This window comes from Panthera onca, chromosome B3 (assembly GCF_046562875.1).
Source record: "Panthera onca isolate mPanOnc1 chromosome B3, mPanOnc1 haplotype 2, whole genome shotgun sequence".
In the NCBI taxonomy this organism is placed as follows: Eukaryota; Metazoa; Chordata; class Mammalia; order Carnivora; family Felidae; genus Panthera; species Panthera onca.
In genome coordinates this window covers 98,776,556-98,802,151 of record NC_138344.1, presented here as the reverse complement: position 1 = coordinate 98,802,151, position 25,596 = coordinate 98,776,556, and the positions used below count along the sequence as shown (strand labels likewise).

The window sequence follows — 25,596 nt, the reverse complement described above, 5'->3', positions numbered from 1 at the left end:
ATCTATTTTAGTTTGGGACAGTGTGGCCCTTCTGGGGAGGCCTTTGTGACTACAAATACCAAAACCCAATGGGAAAATCATCTGTTGGAGGTCTCCAAGAAACTGAATACAATGTCTTGTGACTCATATTAAAGAAAGAAAAGCCACGGATCACAACCCGCCCATTTTGGGAGGAAGCAAGCTTTTCTTTGCTCTCTAGCATTCCCTTCATACCATCCCATCTCACCAGTTCTGGGTGAGAAGAAATGTGTTCCCAAAGTAGAGCTCATATCTTCCATAACTGAATTCAGCCCATTCAGGCATTGTCATTTTGGGAGCCATCTATCGGAGCTGAGCAAAAGCGCAATGGCCACGCCTGCCCAGACTTCTCAGACCTCAGAGGGGAAAGAACTCTTTGCCTTTGAATCCCTCAGTTGCCTTTCTGAGTTTCTGACTGAAGATTAGTGATGGGATAAAAGTAGCAACAATCAATAGCACAGCTTTGTTCCCACCCTTCCCAGGAAGCCCCGGCTTCTCCTACAGCATGAATTGGTAACTGACAGGTGCTGTCAACCCCCTGGCAAAAAGCAGATTTTTACCTCTGGGTTTCAGAAAGTTCCTGCTGCTTCTGAATTGCTAATAAGGAAGAAGAGAAAGCTGAAGTAGGGAGAGGACTGCCCCGAGGCCACAGGCAGGCTAGGCTTGGTCTGGAACTGGCACAGCAAGGCTTGTGGGGGTGGCCGTGGTGGAGGAATGAGTGGGAGAAACAGAATCCTGGGCCTTAAAACGCCTGCAGGTTCTGATCAGCTGGTGTGCTGTGAGGCCTGGAAATAAATCTATCTTAAAAAAAAAAAGTCTTTGGAGCTTCTGAAAATCATTCAGGTTTGTGAACACTTGAACTAGGGGATAGGCTGATCAACAATCTCCTGCTTATCATTGTCTCCCATCCAGACAGGCTCCGTGTCTCCACCCACTCCCTCCCAATACAAGACCTCCGGTTCCATCTTCTGCCCCACTTTTTGTCTTAGCCCCCTGAGACTGGAGGCTGAAACCTGAGTCAGCCCCAAGCCCATGCCAGGTGGAGGAATTGCCTTGGTCCGTTTCAGTAAAGGCTTTGAGTTACCAGACACCCATCTGCTGGCTGTTCTCACCAAGGAAACGGCAGCCAGATCACTTTCACTGGGCATCAACCCCACATGTCCCAGTGTGCAGGGAGGAAGGGAGATTCGTCCCACCTTCTGGCGCTTTCACTACAAACAACTCCCATGTGGCTGCCCAAAGCCTTTTTCATTAATAGGCCAACACCTCCCAGAATAGCCTGCAAGGCGTTGTCAGGAAGAGTCCATGCCCAAAGGAAAAGCCTCCCTCTTCCATTCTACCTCCTGGGCTCACATCCATACCGTGTTCATTGGAGATAAACTTAACAGCCCGTTCCTCAAAACGAAGACTGACGCCCACCACACTTGCTTCCATTTGCTGATTCTTTTCTCTTTATGGTCTCTGGGAACCCAGGGTTCTGTGCTAGTGACTGAAATCACTTTTTAAATTCTTAAAAAGAATTTTAAAAAAATTTAAGTTAATAAGTCTACATTATTTGAAAGTGCTATCATGCCTCTAACAAAAAATAGCAGTTTCCTCTTCCCTCCCCAGATGCTAACACTTTCAGTTCTTAAGGTGGTTCTAGAAGTAAAGTATTTTACCTCCATATTTTAAAGTAACATTCTCACAAATATTTGTACACTGCTTTTTCAATTTGGAATGTTCTCTGTCAACTTCTTGTTATGAAAGTTGAGAAGATACCACTTGTATACGCATTCACTCTGTCTTCTAACACTGAGGGTTCTCTGGTCCTATCCAACAGAGCTTAAAAAGCAAGCCTTTAAATATTGAAAGAAAAGGGCTGTTCAGTACTATACCCAGCAAAAATCTCTTTCAAAAACAAAAACGAAATAAAAAAAATGAAAAATGGAAATCTTTCAGGCAAAAAGAAAATACCAGATGAAACACTTTATCTGCACAAAGAATGAAGAGCCCTAGAAATGGTATATATGTGGGTAAAGATAAAACACAATTTTTTTTCGTATTTTAAATCTCTTTAAAAAATAACTGGCCATTTTAAGCAAAAATAAGAACAATGTATTATGAAGTTTATAACATACGTAAAAAGTCACATGTACTGCAATAACAAAAAGACCTGTATAAATTTCTTATACTATATTTGAAGTGGTGTAATATTATTATTTTTTTTAAGTTTTATTTAAAAATTTTTTTTAACGTTTTTATTTATTTTTGAGACAGAGAGAGACAGAGCATGAACAGGGGGTCAGAGAGAGGGAGACACAGAATCTGAAACAGGCTCCAGGCTCTGAGCTGTCAGCACAGAGCCGGACGCGGGGCTTGAACTCACGGACTGCGAGATCGTGACCTGAGCCGAAGTCGGCTGCTTAACCGACTGAGCCACCCAGGCGCCCCTAAGTTTATTTTTGAGAGAGAGAGAGAGAGAGACAGAGCATGAGTGGGGAAGGGGCAGAGAGAGAGAGGGAGATACAGAATCCAAAGCAGGCTCCAATGGTCCGAGCCATGAGCACAGATCCCGATGTGAGGCTCGAACCCAAGAACCATGAGATCATGACCAGAGCTGAAGTCGACACTTAACTCAGCCACCCAGGCACCCCTGACGTAGTGTAATATTATTTGAAGGTGGATTATAATAGCTTAATGGTGTATACCATAAACTTTAAAGAAACTACTAAAAATAAACAAAGAGGCATAGGAGAGAAAATGAAATAAAAATCACTAAGCCCAAAGAAGGCAAAGGGGGAAAAAAAAAAGAACAAAGAATAGGACAAGTGAAAGCAAAGAGAACATTGGAACATTTAAACCCAATCATATCAATAATCAATTAAGTGCAAAATTCACCAGAGACATTTACAAGGAATAGCCTAGAATTTTTTTTTGAAATACAGACCCAATGAGAACACGTTCACTTTTCCAGATGCAGAAAACACCACAGAATTCCTGTTATTAATGGTAGTGATGACGAATTGGCAAATGTTTTCTACAAAGGCCAAACAGTAATATTCAGGCTTTGCAGGCTCTATGGCTCCGCTGATAGCTACTTCTCTCTGCCCTTGTAGCCTGAAAGTGGGCCTAGATGATAAGTCAGCAAAGTGCTAGCCGAGTGCCGCTGAGGAGAGAGAGAAACCAGGGCTTGCTCTCTCCATTTGCTCTCCCTCTGCTGCTTCTTCCCGCTCTGTGCAGCTCTTTTCTGGGACTCAGCCCTGTGAACTCTAGCTACCTTGGCCTCCTCAAATTCCCACCCTGTTTTCTCAATTCTGGGAGACCACTGGGGTCTGCTTGGTTCCTCCTCCCTCATTGAGGCCTAGAAACCCTCTCTGGGCCTTGAGCTGGGCAGTGATAACTTGTTTGTCCTTCTGGGGCTTCCTCTGCCGCGCTACGGTAGAAGGTTTAAACATTTTTTCATACATATTTTTTCTCTTTTTAAAGTTGTTTAAGGTGAGAGGGTAGCACTGCTCCTATTACTCCATCATGGTTACGATGTTTCATCGTTGGGATTTTGATTGAAATTGATGGGAAAAAATGATATCATTGAGTCTTTCCTTTTAGGAACATGGGGTATTAATTTAGGCCTTTTTAAAATTTCCCCAGTAGCTTTCGTGGTCTTCCACACTCTGCTGTTGCCTTTAAAGGCCCTGATAGAGTCTCCTTCGCTTCTCTCTTAGCATCTTATTTATACCCTGTAGCAATTCAGGGACAGAGTTTCAATAAGACCCTGGGGCTTCTGCTTCTTCCCACCTGTAGATCAGAAGAAGGTCTGTGACTTGATCTTAGGGGTTGGCTTCATTCCAGCTGACTCTCATGATGGCAGAGCAGGATTGAGCAGCTCTGGACTGGGGCCTGGGTTGTGGATGGGAAAACCCTAGAAACATCCCTCGTGGAACCGCAAGGCAGAAACTGGCTTAGAGCTGCTTCGTTTTGGCATAGCTTACCTGAAGCCTTTTTCTACTTTTAGCTACAGTTGGGCATGGATGTACCCTGAGACGTAAAACCTGAAGATTGAATTATTGGTCTACTGGGGGTGCTATCTTCTGTATCTGGTTGTCAGGTCACTCCATCTATCTTATTTATACTCTGGGGCTCTTTGTTGGTGGTTACTAATGCACAGGAAAAAATCATCTCTAATAATATCTCTGGGATAAACAGGCATTTGTGGGCTAGTTAGGGAACTTTGCCACGTTGTGTTCTAAATACCAAACAACCAATTTAGAAGCAAACTTGGAACATAATTCCTTTCTAAGTTGGGAACTATCTGTTTTTATAAAATCCATCTCTCGCCATAATAACAGTAATAAAGTGAGGAGACCTTCACAGACTAGGGTTCACACCAGATGGGTAAACACCCATCGTAAGTAATGAGTTGGTTAATTATAGCTGTGCCCTGTTTATAGACCTTCGATTAATCTCTTGAGTGTACATAACTCCATCACCCACAATGTCTCATAGCGTTTGAGGAGGACTTTCCAGAGGTCAGACTCCTCCATTAATTCAAAATGAATGTGTTAAGAATCAAAGAGCTAGGTGGAATTTAGCTTCTTTCCATTATTCTCAGTAGCGATTAACTCATACAAAGCACCAGAGGAATGACAAGGCAAATGAAAGTGGCAGGGAGGAGATTTGGAAGTATTTTACTGTACTCACATAACCTCCACTCTCATACTTAGCAAAATAGTTATGTGTATGTAACGCCCAGCTCTCTAGAATGTGGGTGTATTCAGACTTCCTGGGATGGTGAGTTCAGTGCCTCGCCTGAACGTTGGTCCACTCTCTGACCTCTTTATCAGTAAAAACATTATCATTCTCACAAAATGCAATATGCTGGGACACTCTGGAGACCCAACGCACCCCAAGTGTGGATCATGCTGGTTCAGAGCAAGTAGCCTGCTTGGTCTGTATTGCTGGGGCTCACTGTAGACCAGTGGGTGCACATTAGCCTCCCTTGCTGAACTTTTCCTAGTACCGTATGCCCACCCAGACCAAACAAATGACAAGCTCTGGTCTGGGCCCTAGGCATCGCTGTTTTAAATTCTCCAGGTCAGTCTTCTGTGCAGCCCAGCTTGAGGACCTATAGACTAGAGTAGTTGTGGCCATTGTGCCAATTTTTAACACTGGAAGCATCCGTGCAGAGTAGATTGTAATTCATTCTATAAACCAGTAGTGAGCTTTCTGGTCTTCCCAGGGACGTTGCCAAGTATGGAAACTTGCCTATTTCTCCAGTATTTAGCTTAGAACATAATGTGTGTGTGTGGGTGAGAGGGAGACATGAGACAGGAGCGGGGGGGGGGGGGGGGGGGGAGAGAGAGAGAGAGAGAGAGAGAGGTGAGTGAGGCATAGCTACATAAGTTTTGAATCTTTCTTCTCCCTGCTGCCACATCCTTGTTCAGATCATCATCTCTCCAGTCCTGCTCCCCTGTCCCTATCTTCTACTGGCACTGATCCCATTATTTCTCTCAAATAATGTCTCTCAAACATGTCTCTTTCCATTTATAACCCCCTTCAATGGCTCCCTGTCCAGAAAAAACAAAACAAAACAAAACTCAGTGTCCTCCTCTGGGCACCCAGAGCCTTTCACAACTAGTCTGGAGAGAGTCATTACTCAAGCCTAAAGGCCCCTGAATGAGCACTGTCGTCCAAGGCTTCTAATCTTTGCGTGGACAGTTTGTACTTCACTCCCGTCTGCCAGAAGGCCCCCTTCAAGGCTCTTCTATGTTCTTCCCACCTCCCACTCCCTACTACCACCCCCCAGGTCTCCACTGCTTCTGTACCAGAGTACTACCCAAATAATGCTTCTATAGGTCTGGCATAGGGGTGCTTTAAAAAGGTGGGCAGGGGTGCTTGGGTGGTCAGTCGGTTAAGCATCTGACTTCGGCTCTGGTGGATGGTTGAGTTGAAGCCTCACATCAGAGCTCTGTGCTGACTGCATGGGGCCTGCTTGGAATTCTTTCTCTCTCTCTCTCTCTCTCTCTCTCTCTGCTTCTCCCCTGCTCATGCACTGTCTCAAAATAATTTTTTTTTTTTTTTCTTTTTAGAAGTGTGCAGGGACACCTGGGTGGCTTAGTCGGTGAAGCATCGGACTTCAGCTCAGGTCATGATCTTGTGGTAAATGAGTTCAAGCACCACGTCAGGCTCTGCGTGGACAGCTCAGAGGCTGGAGCCTGCTTCGGATTCCGTGTCTCTCTCTCTCTCTCTCTCTGCCCTCCCCTGCTTGTACTCTCTCAAAAATAAATGAAACATTAAAAACAATTTTAAAAACAGTGTGCAAATAAATGTCATTTATCACATTATCCAAATCGTAAGTCTGTCTTCCCTATTAGATTCTGAGCTTTCTCTGAGTGTAATGGATAACGTGGTATGTGTAGTAGAAAAAGCAAAGCTTTTGGACATGGATTTGGGCTTAAAACTCTGCTATTTACGAACTGTAGGATCTTGGGGAAGTTTAACCGTTTCCTCAGCTGTAACATGAGTTGACTACTTGAAGGGCTGTGAAGGTTAGACTTGACGTGTGTAATGGCAGATACAGAGCAGGTGACCAGAAATGTTTTTTTTCCTTGACTCCAATTTACTCACAATTTACCAGATACACTGCAAAATTCATGAGTTAACCCCTCAGCAGAAAGCTTTTGTTTTGGACTGTAGGCTTCCGAATGGCCACATGGCTCAATTCTACACAAGTTAAAGGCTCGTTAGAAGATCGGAAAACACCCACCCTCCTTTCTCCCACCTTAGTGATCAGGGGCATGTTATAACTATTATGTTATTAATCCCCCAAATAGTCCTTTGAATTATTAATCCCACGAGAGCCAAGAAAACTGGAGTAACGAGAAGATAATGGACGTTCTTTCACAAGGATGCCAGGCTTTTTGGTGCTTTCGACGCCTGTCTACTACTGACTGCCAGCTCCAGCCTCTCCCCCTGATGCCGCTTTGCTCTCACGCCCAGCCTTGCGATAGGCATGCTTTTAAATGTAACCACTTACTTTTTTAAAATTAAAACTAACACGCCAATGATGATTATTTTGAGGGAAAAGTTAAAGTAGTCATTTTAATTTAAAAAAATAAAATATTGTATCTTATCGAGTGCTTTTAGCCCCACAGCTCAGGCCTGCACAGCGGCTGGCTGCCACTGCCTCTCTCAGCTTCGGTTCCTTCGTCTCTAGGTCGAGAATGAGAACAGACCCCGCCGTATGTAAACAGGAGGATGAAGGAGTTAATATGTGAACTCCTCACACACGCAGAGCAGGAGCAGGGGCAGCTCAGTCCCCACCAACTCCGCCACGGGGGGCTCCGGGCTCAGAATCCTACCACCGTGGACCCTTACATTGTTCCTCAACATGGCCTATTATAAGAAAGAAGAACATAAAGAAAACATTCACTCTTTAATGCTTCTTGCTTAATTGAGAAGTCTAAAAAAAAAAAAAAAAAGGCACTTTAAAGACAAATAAAAAGTAACTTTATTGACTGCTAATCTTACCATGAAATGCCTATAAGAAATCATTACAAAATAATGCAGTTTTCTTTTACACACTTTTGGTATCTTCCTGATATGATGATCCTTTCACAGAAAGGATTATTTACAGTTTATGTAGATATAAAGCTCATTGTTGCAAATACAAATGTCGCTGTATCGAGGCAGTATATACCAAACTGGTATACCGACTAGCGATGATATTAACAAATGCAGAATAAATAACAGCTTCATACGTTTCTTTTCCTTTTTTATTTTTTAAAACAATTTCCAAATACAAAACGTAGATAACCAAAATGGATTTTCATATACATATATATAATTCTGCCGCAAATAGAGGATCAAAAAGCAAAAATGTTCCTTAGCATGTTTCATTTTTGAAAACCCACAAGACTATGCATAAACCCAATTAGAAAGAGGGTGTGCAAAACCACCAATAATGCTGGCAAAACCCTGAAGACCTGATTCTGGCTGAAGCACAGAGAAACTAAAGCGCTACATACTGAATTAAATATGCTTTTGCCTCGATGTTGCAAGAAACACTAAGAGCTAAGGAAACGCACCACATTATGATCTGGGCTCTTGAGAGTTAAACTTCCTAGGATTTGTCCCTTAAGCATCTATAAGAAATGGTGGACTATTTAACGACTTACTTATAAGTGAAGCTGTCATTAGATGATCCTTCTACCCTTTCATACAGAAGACTGAGACACTTGTACATTCTGGTATCTGAAAACTTTGGTTCTTTTAAAACTTTTGATAAAAACAAAATAATCGCATGACTACAAAACTCTATAGAACTTCTGTTCCTTTTTCCAAGTGTCGGGTTGAACTGATTCGATTGGGATTGCAGTGTCCACACTGGCCTGCCCCATCCGCACGCGGGCGTCCGAGCACAGCACAGGTGAGGCTTGTCCACACTCCCCTTATGTTCATAATACTGACTCCCGCCCCCGGGGAACACTGCATGTTCTGCTGTACCCTAAATCGATTTCTTTGTTACCTGAAAACTTAATTTTGTATAAAAATATGACTGTTTCTTTAGAAAATAATATATAGTTTTTTTTTAAGAAAACCTGGCAGATAGAAAAAATGGTGTATCAAAATATGGTAAACAAATGTTGTTAAATACGAAATCATTACAAACATCTCGTAGAAAGACATTGTGCTAAAGTTCTCTCCTGAAGTGTGAACAACATTGTTACTGTACATCTAAAGGTTGATCAATTCACTCTCCTGACGAGGTTTCATTATATATCCTAATAGCAGTGGCAGTAACTGTCTTAAAAATGGTCCTTCCTCAAACACTGACATTTTCTGTATACCTTAACTTCAAAATTAAGAAAAAGACACCCTCTGGAGCAGTGGTTTTAAACCCTGTAGCATATTAGCTCCATCTGGAGAGCTTTAAAGGAAAAGGCAATTCCACCTGGACCTCACTGCAACAGACTGATTTTATTGGTCTGAAGTGGGATCCAGACAGTGTTATTGTTTTTAAAGCTCCCCAAATAATTCTAGTGTGCAACCAGGGTTGAGAATCATGGCAAAAGACACATGGGAAAACAGTTGTTCTTAACTCTGCATATATTAACTGATTGTCTGTAGGTATCATTCATTCAGTGACACCTCCTCCATATTAAACAAGAATGACTATGTACACAAAACAGTCATGGAAGCCAAAATGAAGCGTTAGTAAGCTGTAAACACATATAAACACATACAATCTCAGGTATTTATATATGTATAACATATATGTATAGTTAGGGTGTTTTGCTTAAGCAGAAACAAGCATTACTACAATTTGTTGTTGATTTAAAAAAAAAAACAAAACACCAAGCACAAACATTTTCTAAGACGTTTCCATAGTTTTAACAGAAACTGGTTTTACAAACTCTACAAAACGCACAAAGACGTGAACACAACTGATGAGTTACTCGCACGAGAAACTAGCTGGGTCCCAGAGCTTTCTCGAAGAGCAGGAGGAGGACAGGGCACTGACCAGGCATGAAGGAGTCACAAGGCATCACAGCACACATAGCCTTCTGGTTATTGCTTCATTCATGTCTTCTTGGCCCCGGGATGCATTTCTGTTATGTACATATCTTTGGCTTGCTAGAACTACAAGATTTTGACCACTTCATTAGTGTTCACTTTGGGACAGCCCCAGCGAGGCGGCAATGGCTATGTACCAGGCAATGGTTTCTCCCTTAAGAGGAGAGACTCTCCTTTCTCTCCTCCCTCAAACGACGTGCATGAGGGAGTGACACACACACACACACACACACACACACACACACATTTACAAGCAAACAAATCAATCTAATAACATCTTTCACATGATAAAAAATGTGATGTCGTATGATCAAACTGAAAAACAAAACGAGGGACAAACACACCACAATTCAATATTCCGAAGGCTTGGTAACCAGTGAAGCGCGTTTCCTTCCAAAGGGTCACGAACTTCCGGGCACTTGTCTTGCTGTACCTTCTCTGCAGTTCTTTTCTATCTGTGTAATACTTAAAGTGCAACTGTCCCAAGGCTTTTATTTCCATTGCAAATATCATAAAGAAAGAGCTATGTGGTGGGGTGAAGAAAATATGGCACGATACTTAAAGAGAGAACCCGTGGCTTCTCCGGCCTCCAGCAGACAGCAGGCTGCCTGTGTGGCTAGCTACACGCAGACATACTTTATACAACGAACTCTGGAACTTCGTCATGAGTGAGATCCAGAGAAAAGTACTTGCTGGTTCTTTTGACTGGAAAAGCATCTTGGATGTTGACACACTGCTGAGCCAAGCAGCTGTTGCAGTAGAGGCCTTCCTCATCCAGTTCGTGGCCACACCCGAAAGTGTAGCTCTGAGCAGTGTCTTGACATAGACCTGCAATGCGCAGGAAGTCTTTCTGGTAAAGCCTGATGTCATCAAGGCTCAAGCTGTGCCGATCGGTGGAGGTCTTTGGTTTTCGACATATGGTCTGAAAAATAAAGTAAGGTTAAAACCACTTCAAGAGGATGACTAAAGTGACAGGTTAGTGCTATTTTGCCCTTGTAAAGAGCGACACTGCAAAATCATAAAAGGTTATGGAATCCTTATATGTTAGAAAGTGATTTCCGGTCTGAGGTCCTGCGGGGGAAAACAGCACCACTACCAACAGTCAGAGTGGCTAACATTTACTGAGCCCTGATTATGTGCAAGGCTCTCACCTAAACACAATATTATGTATTTACTTGTTTACTCTTCCCATCTGCCCTATGAGCCCAGTGCTATTATTCTCCCCATTTTACAGATGAATAATCCAAGGCAAAGGAAGTAAATGCAACAGAAGCCTGTCTCTAGCATCTCAGAAGTCAAGAAAATGTCTTAAAAGGAGGCTAGATACGTACAGATATAGTTTCTTTTCTTTTTTCTTTCTACTAGAATATGACAATTCAACATATTCTATACAGTAATACTTTCATGCTGAGCTCTATTATTATTTTCATAAGAAATGTGGAAATGAACCAATTACTCAAGGAATACAATTTGAAGAACATTTTTTTGGGTGTTTTTTTTTGTTTTTTTTTTTTTTGTTTTTTTTAAAGCTAGAGTTCTTGGATAGAAAAATAATACAAAGTACGGAAAGGTTGGGAGGCAAGAGGCAGCTCCCAAACACTGTAGGAGGTGCTGTGCCAAATACTCCACACAGCGGGCAACAGACTTACAGAACTCATTATCCCCAGAAGTGGTACTGGCTGAAACATAAATAGGTTAAAAAATGGCTCAGATAATTACATGAACGAAAGACGCTTAATGGGTTATTTAAGGAAACAGGGCACTGTACCTCTCAGCTTTTGCTGCCGAACACCACAAAAGCCAACCTCATTAGAATAAGAGATCACTTTTTGCTAAAGGCAAAAGCACCAGGAGGAGAGAACAGGGTCTGAGCCCAAAACCATTTTATTCGGAAGTATCACATCCGAGCACTCCCTGAAGAAGGTCCCCTGGACCCACACGGCTTCCCAGGTACCAACGGGCTTTCCCACACAGAATTCATTAGGTCATCCTCACAAATCCACACAGCAGGCACGCAAATGCGCTTCCCATTTTGCAGGCGTGGAATCTGATCCTCAGCTGTGCACCACAAGCACTTACGTACAGGAAGATCTAACACCGGGTGACAGAACTGGGTGCAAACCCGGGCAGTGGACCCTGGGATTTGTAATCATCATGCTACACATACTGCTTTAGAAATTATTCACTGGAGTATTCAAAAAAGTATGTAATAAAACATCATGTGCACATAGAAATGAAAAAGAAAAAAGGGAAGAGAGAAGCACACACAGAAAGCAAAAAGACAAAACCCAAAAAAGACAGAGATGGACCAAGAAAGAGAGTCATAAAGGAGAGAGAAAGAGAACGCACAGGAAATAGAGGTGAGTATATCAGCTGTGGAATAGATCCAGACGCTACAACCATGAATTTCAGAGTGTTTTATCTTTTGATATTTTAATAGTCTAGCAAGTGATCACAGGTTATCAAACAGTCTCACTCAGCATACTTTGAAAACGCAATCTGAATGGAATAATCAGCATGGAAACGTTTCTGCCATAACACGCCTGACAAGAAAATTACTCTCTCAGTTGTTGAGGTTCACACACACAACCTGAAGTCTGAAGTTACACACTTCCCACCTCTATAAAGTGGGAAACAAAGTATATAATTTATCCAAATGAAAATCAACTCAGAGATGAATGGAACTAGCAAACACAATGGTTATCAACTGAGGATAAAACTAGAATGTACCTAAGAAGAATCAATGCCTTATGGTTCTTAATTTTTGCTCATTTATATAAATATAAACGTTAAGTTCCAATTTAACATTTTCTGTAACTTCAGTGCACAACTTAAACATTTCGATTCCTTCTGTACCTGTGGAAGAGAGTCCGTACTCTGGCCACGAAGCTTCACAACTGTTTCTGAGGAGCTAGAGGTGGAAGAACCAATTTCTTTCACAATCAACCCTGAAGTAAAACACAGAAAAACAACAACAATGAAGACTTCCTTATTCATACTTTTTGCCACCTATCTGACACATGCTACCACCAAGACTGAAAGGTCAAGCATTAACCGTTCCTGAAAAATCTCACTGTGACTCATCCGTGGTAAACAACCAGCCTAGGACACATCCCATCTCCTGTCTCACAGTAAATAAGGGGGGAGAGGGATAAATGTGGGGTCAGCGTACAGGAAGGAGTTTAGAGCCTGCCTTTTCTAAGGTGAACTACAACTTCTAATTAAGCTATTTATGATGAAATTAGTAACAAAAACAAAGACCGTAGATGTACAGCAGTCTCCCTGCTAAAGCTAAACTGTGACATGGCCGTCTAGGTTTGGGTCCCTTTATTTATTTTTTTAATTTTTTTTTAACGTTTATTTATTTTTGAGACAGAGAGAGACAGAGCATGAATGGGGGAGGGTCAGAGAGAGAGGGAGACACAGAATTGGAAGCAGGCTCCAGGCTCTGGGCCATCATCAGCCCAGAGCCCGACGCGGGGCTCGAACTCACAGACCGTGAGATCGTGACCTGAGCTGAAGTCGGACACTTAACCGACTGAGCCACCCAGGTGCCCCTAGGGTCCCTTTAGATGGACGGTTAAAGTGTAGTGTGGGGCTTGACCTCCAGAGTCACACGGATCTGAGCCGGAAGCAGGCCCAGAAAAGTAATTAACTGTGTATGCTGGCCAGTGACTTAGCCCCCTTATGTTTCGGTCTCATCTTACAAAGTGGGCCTGACAGCAGTGTCTATCCAACAGAGTTTAATGACGACTGAAGAGTAAATGCATGGAAAGGGCGAGGTACAGGGCCTGCACATGGGACACACCCAGCTCAGAGCTCCTCGGGCTGACAGGGGCCCTGTGGCACTTGCCTCCTACAACAAATCCTGCTGGGGAGAGGCCACGAGTGGGAGGCCACCCTAAGCATTCAGTTCTGGATCTCTGAGAGTGACAGGGCCCTAAATCACCCCAGTGCCCAGGAGTCACCTCCTAATACTTTGGAAACAGAAATCCAGGGCTGAAACTTCCCTCTGTGGCTCTAGCATGTTGAGTGAAGCACCAGGAAAAAATGTTTCGTAAGATAAAACTGCTAACAAGAATTGGATATGGAAGTGGAGATCACTGACATTTTTCTTGCAAATAGATGAAGCAGGTCAGTCAAACCCCAGATTCTTAAGGCCAAATGGCTTCTCAGATAAAGCACATTCTCACCTTATAAAAAAGGAACCTGGAGTGCAATGTGATTTTTATTTAGCTACTTGCTGATAACCTCAGAAATGGCCTTTTGTGTTTTATCCCTTAACTCTTTAGAAGTGACGCCTAATGATTCAGTGACGAGTATATACCTTGCATATATTAAGTGTTTGATATTTTGTTCAATTGAAACATGGAAGGAGGACATTCTTGGTTTACATGTAGACAGTTTAAAAGCCTTCAGGTGGGTACTTATGTTTTGGGGGTTGGTACAGACTGCTTTAGTAGGGGGTCTTTCTTGAGAATATCTTTATCTTTTAAAAAGCTTTAAACTTTTAACAAATCCTCAGAGGATGATGTGGACTGGTGTCCTTGGTTGGCACTTGGGATGGGTCCTTCTGGACTTCCTGGTAAATGTGTCCTTGGCCACCATGTCTGTAAATTATGTGCTCCCAAACCCAAACTCCGCATTAGACAAGTCAGCAGCAAGTCTGGTGCTGAGAACACTAACCTGACTTGTACCAAACTTCCATCCCTATTCAATCTCAGCTCCATGCTTGAGAAACAATGTTTAAATGCTCAAATTGTAGGGGCACCTGGGTGGCTCAGTCAGTTAAGCATCCAATTTCAGCTCAGTTCATGATCTCATGGTTTGAGTTTGAGCCCCGCATTGGGCTCTGTGCTGACAGCTCAAAGCCTGGAGACTGCTTCGGATTCTGTGTCTCCCTCTCTCTCTGCCCCTCCCCTGCTCACGCTGTCTCTCTCTCTCTCTCTCTCTCTCAAAAATAAATAAATGTTAAAAAAAAGTAAATGCTCAAATTGTAGAGAATTTGGAAGAGGAGGATGATGCGAGGAAGAAAATAAGATCATCACAACCCCATCATCCAGAGAAAGGCTATTAATATTTTTATGTATTTTTTCATATACATATATACATTTTTGTAATTTGAGAGCATCCTGATTATACAATTTGTGCTGTTTTTCTTACCTATCTTTCTTATATTATTAAATATTCTTTAAAAGTGTCATTAGTTAATGGCTGTATGATATTTCACTATATGGACAGCATATAACTGCTCATTGTTAACCATTCAGGTTCTTTTTCAATAAATAACATTTCAAAAAGCATTTTTTTTTTGTATAAAAACCTCTTTAAACAGCCACCCTATTTATTTAAATTTTATTTCTATTTAAAATTACAAAATCTTATTATAAAAATTAAACATAGAAATATATAAATAAAAAGCCAAAGTCTGTTTCCCTCATCTCCCCTCCTCCCATGGACACTTTGGTGTATATGGTTTGGACAGTTTTCTTTCCACAAAAATACACATGCACATATCGAGTGAGAGCATGATATCCATGTACATATAATGTGCATAAAATTGTAAATTTATATTTAATATATGTGTTAAAATGTATTTGTGAGGGAAGACATCTAGGTAAGAAAGTAAATGGGCAAAGAAACAAGGGTAAAGTTTGGTTTGAGAACTCTAAGCCTGAAGCATGACCAGAGCAAGCAGCCTGACGGATCTGTGTTTGCTTAGGCAGAGCGGTTCTCTGTAACCACTGGTAGGTCTATTCCCCGCAGAGCATCTGGAGGCCATGCTTCTGCTAGGTGAGCAGAGGAAATTCTGCAATAAAAGGAGCCTTGTGCTCTTACAGATTCAATGCCAGGATGAGGGGACCATGTGTACTGTGGTCTTGTTTCTCTCTCATTCCCAGCACCTGTTGCATGGGTGAGGCTCACTTATCAGGGACCGTGGGTCTTGACACAGCAATGGCAGGTCACCCCAGTTGTAAACAGGGTCTTTCACTCAAAGCTCAAAGCGGCTGATCAGTAAGTACCTGGGCCATTTTGACTTCATTCCTAAGGTATGTTTTTTAGACAGAACGGAGACCAATTCATAAAATGTGGCGAGAGCAGTTAGGAGTGACTGAGGTTTAAAAACAAAACCTGGGGCGCCTGGGTGGCTCAGTCGGTTAAGCGTCTGACTTTGGCTCAGGTCATGATCTTGTGGTTCGGGAGTTCGAGCTCTGTGTCGGGCTCTGTGCTGACAGCTTGGAGCCTGGAGCCTACTTTGGATTCTGTGTCTCCTTCTCTCTCTGGCCCTTCCCCTCTGGAGCTCTGTTTCTCTCTCTCTCTCAAAAATAAATAAACATTAAAAAAAAATTGAAAACAAAACCCATACTGTGGTTTTTTGCAGTAATATTGAAGGGTAATATCTTTTATTTGATAGAAATAGATTATTACATATCGTATTATATAATCCCATAATAGGTTTACAGTGAATGCAAGTGTCCTAGTAGAGTTAATGAAATACAGAATATAATAGGAATGCCTTTTTACGCCAACATTTATTGACACTTTTTCCTCCACACTCCCATACCCACTCTGATCTAGTTGGGGAAAAACAATACAAACTAAACTCGGAGACCTGACTTCTGTTTCTAGCCACCTAAGCATCTGTCCCCCTCATCTATGGGTTTTCTCATCTGTAAAAAGGAGGTCTCCGAGGTCCCTTCTAGATGTATTCTAGGATTCTCTGATTATCATTTGTAATAGCGAAACAAAACAACAGCAACAAAGAGAAAACTGTGTTTTACCACTTTGTGCTGAGCACAGGGGAGAAGATGCTAATTCCCCATCCTAGATGCTTCTCCCCTTCTGTTCTCTTTTTTCCTCACGAAGTACTCGACCCTGCAGTCTATGGCACTGACTTGGAAAGGTTCTGATTCCAGCCCTGTTTGTGATCGAGAACCCCACCCTGACCCTTCTGTTTTCTGAGGCACCTGCTCCTCAGTCCAAGACCATCCACTAGCTCAGGAGAAGAACTTCCCACAAGAGCTCACCAGAGTGTCCATTCAGCTTCCGTGACATGAGCATGTCCTCGGTGATGTAGATGCACATGTCTGGGCTGACTTCCAGAGACTCTTCATTCATCTGTTCCAGGTCCCTGGGGTCATCAACCAACATCTCTATTTCTGACACAGAAGAAGAAAGAGACCTTTAGTGACACGAAGGGAAATGGATGCCAGCATTCGTAGCCACACTTTGCGGAAGGCTCTGTAATTATTCAGATTTTAAAATACATTTGCTAATAAGAATCTACAATAGGAAACTCTAGGACAATTCTCAACTAGATGTATTTGCTCTCTTTTTTCACAGGGTTGCTGTGTTATCTACATGTCTTCTAATGCCACGATTGAACTGTGTTATTCTTTCCTCTGTGAGAAAGAAGGAAAGAGCTATACCACCTTGCTGAGATGACAAAGGGCAACTGAGACTGATGGGCCACATGCCTAAGCCAGAGCAGACTGCTGTCACCTGCACAAGGAGTAGTTCATGAAGCTCCCCATTTCTAGACCTGCCTGCCCGCAGGGCATTCAGTTGACTTCACTAGAGATCCACATGAATTCTACAGTAAGCAAGCAAATGGGCTTCCTTAATGAAGTCACTACCCTTTCCCCAAACCCGAATGCTATAGCACTTGAGGCATAAAAATAATAAAAAAGATGCCCACATATGTTAAGTTTGGCTGAGAGAGTCTGGTTTTTCTCTCCTTAACAGAGTTAAGCATCCAGGTGCTAACTTTCTTTTACATTCCCAGAGTTCTGGCTGCATAGGAGGAATTGAAGAAATACTAAATAACCAATGGCCTGGGCTCAAGTCTTTTTTTTTTTTTTTCCTCTGCAAAGTTTAAGACATTTCTGTCGCTATCACTGCGCCTCTGCTGTTGTCCTCACCGATGCCTATTTAATCTGGGAACCAGAAATGCAGACACGAGTTCTGCGGCACCGATCTCTCCTCTACTTGGGCTAAACCGCCAGGACTCAGCCTCCACTGGCGTCCAACCCTGTGGCGGCAAAGGACCAGAGGGATGCTTTGTTCACTGACACGAGCAACTCCCCCAAATCACGGGGGAAGGTGCAGGACACCTGTCCATTACTACCCCCCGGCTGTGCCCTACACAGCAGTTCTCCAGAAGGGATGCTTGGGGAAAAAAACCAGAAACAAGACGAGGCAAGAGGAAGAAGGGGGCGAGCGACAGCGGCTCAGCGCTGCCAGCTTGGAAAGCCGCGGCGAGCGGCTTACCATCGTCCTGCGAGTCCTCTTCCGGCCGGTCCTTGCCGCTGCTCTCCACCCCGGAGGTGTGGGAGCTGCCGTGGCTGGTCGTGGAGCTGCAGGTCTTCAGCTTGCGGTGGATGGCGCTGCCAGAGTAGCTGTCCTCCGGCCCTGCGTCTCGGGGCTTGGTGTCGGCCTCGATGCCTGACGTGTGCGAGCTGCCGTGGCTGGCGGTGGAGTGGCGGGACAGGCGCTTGTGCTTGGCGCTGCCCGCGCTGCTGCCGCTGGCCCGGGACCGCTTCTCCAGCTGGTCCACGTCCAGGTCCAGGCTGTCGCTGATGTAGGACTCCCGGTACTGCTTCTTCTCTGCGCGGTGAGGAGCACATTCACGCAGGACGGCGGGAGGGGGGGAGGGGGAGACACGCCTGGTTAGCCTACAGGGCACATCAGGCTAAGAACGCGTACAAGTTCACACCCAGGATCTAGTTAAGCAGGATCACACCCAGGATCTAGGCGCCGTGAGGGTTCTGACCCGGGTGGGTGGGAGGGGGTCAATTAACGAAGATGAGCAAAAACCAGTACAACGGATTTGAGCGAGTACTGAGACTACTCAAAGGGTTTTGACGCTTCAAAACTCGGAAAAGTGCTATTTGAAGTAGAGTCGCCAGACCACCTCTTGTCTGCAAGTTGTTATTGGTCCACAGCGATGTAAGCTCAGTAAGTGAGAATAAATACTTGTAGATTTTCAGAGCAATCTGACAGTGCCGTGACAGCTACTAAGGTGATTTTGTATTTTGTAAAAGTATCAGTCCATGGTGGATGAGGAATGTTAAAAATCTGGTCCTTCCCCACAAATAGTTTCAGAAGCACTGCTATGGAAGACTGTTTGATAAATATAATTACACTAATTGCCAATGATTTCATTTATTCAATTTGGCCCATTATTAGCTCAGTTCTGACTGTTGAATATAATTTAAAATAAAACTATTCTTCTCTAAATTTCCTTCAAAGAGTTCTAACATTTAGTTTTTCATTAGTGGAAACTGCTTTTCTCCATTTGGGGTGAACTAGTGAGGTTTTACCATCTACTTAGAAAACACAGTCATCACTACTGGTTTGATGATTTATACCTATGTGGCCTCTGACTGACAAAACTGTTCTTTGATTTAACATGTCAGTGCCATTCTTTAACACCAAGACGCAATGTTAGAAAGTCCCTTTTATCAAATGGTAAAGCAACGATCACATCAAGGCACAAAGTTACAACTGAGTTGCAGGTATACAATACTTTTGTGTCTCAGGTCAGAACTGTAAAACAGAGAAATAGTTTAGATTCTTTGTATTCTTAATACTGATGACAAATAACACATTAGAACAATGTTAAAGATGGAGAATGCATTTGAGGAATGTTAAATTGATATTATTTCAGAAATTGCTAACTTGTAGACTAATTGGGTTCTCAGAGGCCTGCTGATGAATTTAATTGTCTTGTTTCTTGGGTAAGTGAAATCACCTGCACTCCTGGTGTCTGAAGTATAATCTACACAGCCTCCTCAGGGAGGGAAGAAGCATTAGCAGAAAGAGAAGATGCGCTTTCCAGGATGCAAAATGCAAAAATGCTTGCAGAAGGCGATGTGTACATTTTTGGGCTCCAGCCATTCGTGTCAATTCTAGGGAATCAGGCTGCATCACAACAGCGAGAATGCACAGCCACACAGAAAGCAGACTGGGGCAGGACACCAGAGCCCAAAACACACATCTGAGACAGATATGCATCATCTAAAATCCATGTTTTAGGGCTAGACTGGGTTATAAACATTCCTGTTTTCTGAAGACAACAGGGGTTGAGATGAAGACAGAGAGATAAAAGGGTTTGCAAAATTCTCATACAATTTCTATTCACTGTGGTTTCAAAATACTAGCCACGTGGCACTTGGAAAGGTGGAAAGTGAAAAAACAGTTTTCTAAAAAGTTCTTTAGGGTGCCAGAGTTCTAAGACAAGTGGGAATTGTGGCTCTAATAACTTAAAAGCTTTCTGCCTCTTTACAAATAGCCCTTTTACTCCCAACCCTTCCCAGCAGGTTCGGAGTCTATTACGGTTACTCTAGTAACAGAAGGCAAGCGCTCGCCGAACTGTGGTCTACCTCACAGGAGCCTAGCGTAAATCTGCTTCGTGTCAGCGTGTCAGCACGGCCTTACTGTTCTACGTGGCTGGCCAGTGTTCCCTTCCCAGAGCTGTATCACTTAGACCTGGTACAAATAAAAAGTGTCATGAAGGAAATGCTGACGTGATTATGAAGTTTATTCTGAGACCTGGGAAATGCAACCTCTTACCTCCCTAGTAATCACCGGAGTCAAGAGCACAGATTACCAATGTGTTGGTATTCTTTGGATTCCCTCTGTTGTAAAAGCCCGGAGACCACAGAGCTTTTCATATATTATTTTGGAACAGAATGCAGTGTGACCTCTTGGCATATGGCCTAAGAATAAGCTCCCACTGTTGAATAAAGTTGGGTTAAAAAAAAACTTTTGTTTTTAAACTTTTTTAATGACAAAGGCATTCTCCCCCTTCTAAATGCTATGGAATAATTCTTGTGATCATTTTCTACCATAAGATGCTAAAAGAGTATCTCAGACAAGATGGATCTAAATTAAATTTAAGAAAAATACACTCTCTTTCTGTGCTGTTTTTTTGCTAAGAAAAGGGCTTTATTGTAAAAGTGAGGAAGACTTTAAGCGTGAGTGAAATAACTGGCATCAGGCCAAAGCTGGCCCAGAGAAACTTAATTTTGGGTGTTCTTTAGACTGTGAGGGATCTCTAAGTAGAAGAAAAGAAGTATGTTTTCTTTAGAAGAAAAAAAAGAGATATCCGCCCAACTCTATCTACATTTACCCAAATAACAAATACAATCCACACCTTTATCATTCCTTCATTGCCCTAATCGCATAAGCCCCCAAATGCACTTGATACTACTAGGCGCAGTAACAGACAAAACCCTGCCCTCTAAGAACTGAAAATTCTTTGTCATTTTACCTGAGAACCTATAGGGGTTCTGGAATTCATTCAGGCTCTAAAGGGCTCCCCTTACGGTCATCTAAGCAAGAATCTGCTAAAATGCTGGCAAAGCTGATGAAATAAAGAAACTTCTCAAGGTGCTATAAGCTGGCCATTTAGGAATGTGACCCATTTGGCACATGATGGGCTCTGCACATAAGTCGCCTATTCTTACAAGTTCCCTTGGCGCTTCTGTCCCATCTCGAGTCCTCCTAATAATCATGTCAGCATTGGAGAGAGGTGCTTCTTATCGCAATGAGTCATCGTGGGGAAGAAGGGGCAGCCTGGCAGCAAAGGAAGCCCATACACCTGGTGGTTATACACCAGTTCTCTCCAAAGACAAGAAAGCAGTTTGGTGGCAGACCGTGCAAAATGATTCATGTTCTAATGGCTACTTAAGATGCAGTGGCATCCCCAAACTGGGTCTCATTTAGTTAGAGAGATAGGTTTTGAGAGAAATTGATTAGATGTGCAAGCTTCTTTCAGGTTTTTTCTTAAGAGGACAAGTATTTGTGTTTCTGTGAGAAAGCTGGGGTCTGAGAGGTCGAAATCTGTTTCAGACACGGACCTAAGGATATGAATCTGCATCCAAATGTTCATGCAGATATCCTAAATCTAATCCAATTGAATTATAAGAACTACCACAATGGGAATCTACAAAACAAATGGAAGACATTGAAATAGGCAGGGGCGCCTGGGTGGCTCAGAGCCTGGAGCCTGCTTCTCATTCTGTCTCTCTCTCTCTCTGCCATCTCCCCACTCGTACTCTATCTCTCTGTCAAAAGTAAATAAACATTAAGGAAAAAAAATTTTTTTTAAAGAAATAGGCAAATGAGCACAGTAGCATTTTGGGGGATCAGAAGTTCGTATGTGTTAAATGGAATAACCCTGGGTGCCATGACTTAAGATGAAGGGCTAACCAGTAGAGTTGAAGCCTGCTCTGAGAGGCTCCAATCCCTGCCTTCCTCTTCCTTACCGTGACTCATTCTCCTTTTCAGGGGCCCCAAATGTATCTCAGCAAAGCCCCCACAGGACTGGCTGATATAATCCTCAAATGGAAACTTCTTTCAGGACGCTTAGGTGGCTCAGTTGGTTAAGCGTTGGACTCTTGTTTCAGGTCAGGTCATGATCTCACAGTTTGTGGGGTTGAGAACCGCGTTGGGCTCTGTGCTGTCAGCGTGGAAACTGATTGGGATTCTCTCTCTCTCCTTCACCTTCTGCCTCTCCCCCGTTCTCCCTCTCTCTCTCAAAATAAATAAGCATTAAAAAAAAAGAAGAAAACTTCTTTCTCCTTTGTCATTCCTGCTGACCCAGACCTGGGGTCCTCTCAGCAGTCAATAAGAGAGACTGGAGACATTTCTGTCTCCCACCTTTATTGTTACTTTAATCTAAGGAGTAATTGCACTGGAAAAAATTCCAGATTCCAAGGTGCTCGGAGTCGCAGATAAATCTTGCCCTGCATCTTCATGTGGTGGCTTTTTGCAAGGATTTTCAAAGCAAATGTGGGGAAACGTTAAAGAGACTGTACTCAGGGATAGCTAAATGATAGGGATGACCTCAGATATTTGGGACAGGTGCTGGGACAGTGGTGAGATGTGAGGCGGAACACGGCCCTGAATCTGGAGAGGGTCAGCCCTCGAATCCCATTTTGCAGGGGTCTAAAGCCCCAACTGATGGCAACTACAGACTAAGGGGCCAGAGGCGGCCAAGGCACCGTGTGTGCTTCTCCCCCCCAACACTCTGCCATACCTTCGTTCTCCTCCAGCTTCCGGATGTGGCGCAAGACAGGCTGCAGATTCATGTAGAGGCGGTGGCTGTTACTCAGGAGCTGGAGGAGGTGTCGGGAGCGCATGGGGCACCCTGTGTAGTAGATGAGCTTCCTGGCGGAGGGCAAGCCATCTGGCAAAATCTCAAATTTCTTACCCTGTGGAGCAAAAGCACGAGTCAGCTTTTGGAAGGTAAGTCTCTAATTTGCCAAGGTCCCCTTCATTTTCTCTTTAGTAAGGAGAAGTGCAGATTCAAAAACAGATGTATAAAGCTGCATTCAAAATTCAGCGAGAGATAAATTGCTGTTTTCCTTTTCAAAAATGTCCCAGGACAAGGATTACCAAAAACTCAGGGAAGTGTCTAGCCGGGGTCATCCGGTCGACACCGACTGGGTATGACGGTGGAGGAATATCTTTGGTTTCTCTGGCTAGTCAGGCCATTTATACAATGGAGAAGAGAAGGGCTCATCATGAAAGCATCTTCAAATGCAATTCCAACACCCTAATTCAGCAAACAAGATGACATTCTAGAAGCGTGATGTATTCAAATATTTGTGAAACACTAGGTACCAAACACTGTGCTAGTCACCAAGAAAATAACAGTGAATAGGACAGACGAGGTCGCTACCTTCACAGAAATACATTCTGGTGGGAGAGATGGCAAATAAACATAAATATATAAAATCACTATAGTTTGTGATAAACTCTGAGGAGGAAATAAATGAGGAGTTGTAAGAGCAAACACTATAAATACCTTTTTAGGGTTAAGAAAATATGGAAAACTTCTTCAGCTGGATAAAAGAGGGAGGCTGGGTGGGGGGCACCTGGCTAGCTCAGTTGGTAGAACATGAAATTCGTGATCTCAGGATTGTTAAGTTCAAGCCCCACACTGGGTGTATGGTTTATTTAAAAAAGGGTGGGGGGGGGGTGGGAGGGGATAGGTGGAAGCTAGAGGGACAGCTCAAGGGATGAGACAGGAAAGAGAAAGGAAGAGATATAAGTACCGTTAAGTATTTCTATCAGAGATACCAGGAATCTCATTGTTTAAGTTTGGGATCATTAACATAAAGTTCATTAACATAAGCTGAGGGTGAGAGTTTGGCAGTTTTTTACAGTTATGGAAAACTGTAAGTTTATTTATTTTGAGAGAGAGAGAGCACACACGTTTCTGAGCTAGGGAGGGGCAGAGAATGCGAGAAAGAAACCCAAGCAAGCAGGCTCTGCACTGTCAGCACAAAGCCTGGCCTGGGGCTGGACCTTACAAAACTGTGAGATCATGTGACCTGAGCTGAAATCAAGAGCTTAACCAACGGAGCCATCCAGATGCCCCAGAAATGGAATTATCAATTCCTTCACCTTTCCTATGAATGAACAGGGCAGCAGGATTGCATAAGGAATACTGCGGACATAATGATTCTCAGCCAGAAGGGAGAAGTAAAGCAGAGAGAGGCACCTTCTAACCACACACTTAAAGTCAATAAAAAACAATATGGCTCTGTGTATCTCGGTTGGGAATGGATTTTTCACCTCTTGATTTTTCATTTTAAAGGAACCACCAGTGGATTCCAATGCTCGAATAGTAATAACTGACACTGAATGAGCACTAGGCAGGTATTGACTCATTTAATCCTCAGAATCAGTCTATGGGGGAGGACCAATTATCTCCATTTGGGAACAAAGAAACCAATGCACAGAGGTTAAGTAACTTGCTCAAGGTCACACGACTGGGGCAGGACTGGGCTGGCTGTGAGAAGAATCATCTGGGAAGTTCATTAAAATAGATGCCTGGTCCTCAACCCACACCCTCTGAATCAAAACTCTCTTAGGGGAGGAGGATGAGGCCCAGAAATCTTTATCTTAAACCAACTCCTCAGATGAGACCGATGCAAAACTAGATTCAGGAACCACTGTGTCCAGGACCCTTAAGACACTCAATTTCATAAAAGTATTTTATGTCTACTCAATTTGGGGTAATGGGGTAATGGGCTAATAATTTGCTCATTTTCATACAGCTCAGATCCTTTCACAAAGGGCCTAAATGAGAGAGAGCAAGTGAGGAGGAAGCAGGTAGGGCCCCATTTGATGTATGAGTGAAGTGAAATCAGATTGAACTGGGCCCAAGTAATTAAAATAATGTAAAGTCAGGAACAGGTCTTTGACTTCACAGGGCAGTATGGAGTCAGAACCCAAATGCTCTTTGGCAATACAGCCCTTTATTTATATAGGCCATCTTCTTTATTTGTGTATGTGTACAAATCCTTATCTTCCTCCTTTGTGTATTTTTTTCCAACAATTTCTGAACAAAGAAAAAAATATGGATTTTAATGACCACCAGATATACATGTTATTAACTGTAATTCTTTGAACCCTGCCCCAAACCGGATAGAGCCGGCAAAGTAGAGAAACAGCTGGGAAAAATCATGAATTTGCTCTTATAACAAAAAAGAGGATACTATTCTCAATATTCTAAAAATAACACCATTTTTCTCCTGTTAAGAATTGTAGACCTTTCTTTATAATGATGAGTTTCAAAGAGTTAGATATTAATAGAAACATCTTTTTATATCACTCTTTATTCTTTGCTCAAAAGAAGTGACTTCCAAAAGAACTGGCCTACCCCCACGCCAAGAGTAATTTATCCTGTGATTATGGCTTTCCGTTTTCTGATCCCTCTGATGTAGGCTTTTGAAAATCATTCTCTTTGCTGAAGTCATCTTGCACATTCCCCCACTACATTTCTTCTGCAACTAGAATAACTTAGGATAGCACGGTGGGGACCAGACTCACAAATTAAATAAATAATTTCTTTTGCTGTAAAATTCCTTAATTTTAGATTCATGACCTATGAGTGGCAACGAACAGAGCACATACGTAAGAATGTAAGAAAGTGAGTTGTCTTCATTTTCAACTTTTTAAAAAAAAATATCAGCTTTTGTGCCTGTCACAGCATTATTTTTAAAA

General features: G+C 42.8%; 1 protein-coding gene and 1 long non-coding RNA gene across 5 annotated transcripts in view; both read right to left on the bottom strand.

Annotated features, from left to right (window-relative positions):
• The window catches only part of LOC144616655 (uncharacterized), a 560,479-nt gene that overhangs the window by 221,701 nt on the left and 313,182 nt on the right, over positions 1-25,596 (bottom strand). The window lies entirely within an intron of this gene.
• FRMD6 (FERM domain containing 6) overlaps positions 7,073-25,596 on the bottom strand; it is an 80,817-nt gene continuing 62,293 nt past the window's right edge. For 3 of the 4 annotated variants that reach the window (XM_060619834.3, XM_078448251.2, XM_060619835.3), the window contains exons 10-14: positions 22,619-22,793; positions 17,845-18,180; positions 16,602-16,733; positions 12,430-12,521; positions 7,484-10,495 (exon numbers count right to left, since the gene is read on the bottom strand). In XM_060619834.3, coding sequence (XP_060475817.1) covers positions 10,211-10,495; positions 12,430-12,521; positions 16,602-16,733; positions 17,845-18,180; positions 22,619-22,793 — 1,020 coding nt within the window. In that variant the 3' untranslated portion in view covers positions 7,484-10,210. Of the gene's footprint in view, positions 7,393-7,483; positions 10,496-12,429; positions 12,522-16,601; positions 16,734-17,844; positions 18,181-22,618; positions 22,794-25,596 lie in introns of those variants that run through there. The other variant, XM_078448252.2, reaches the window with a different exon arrangement.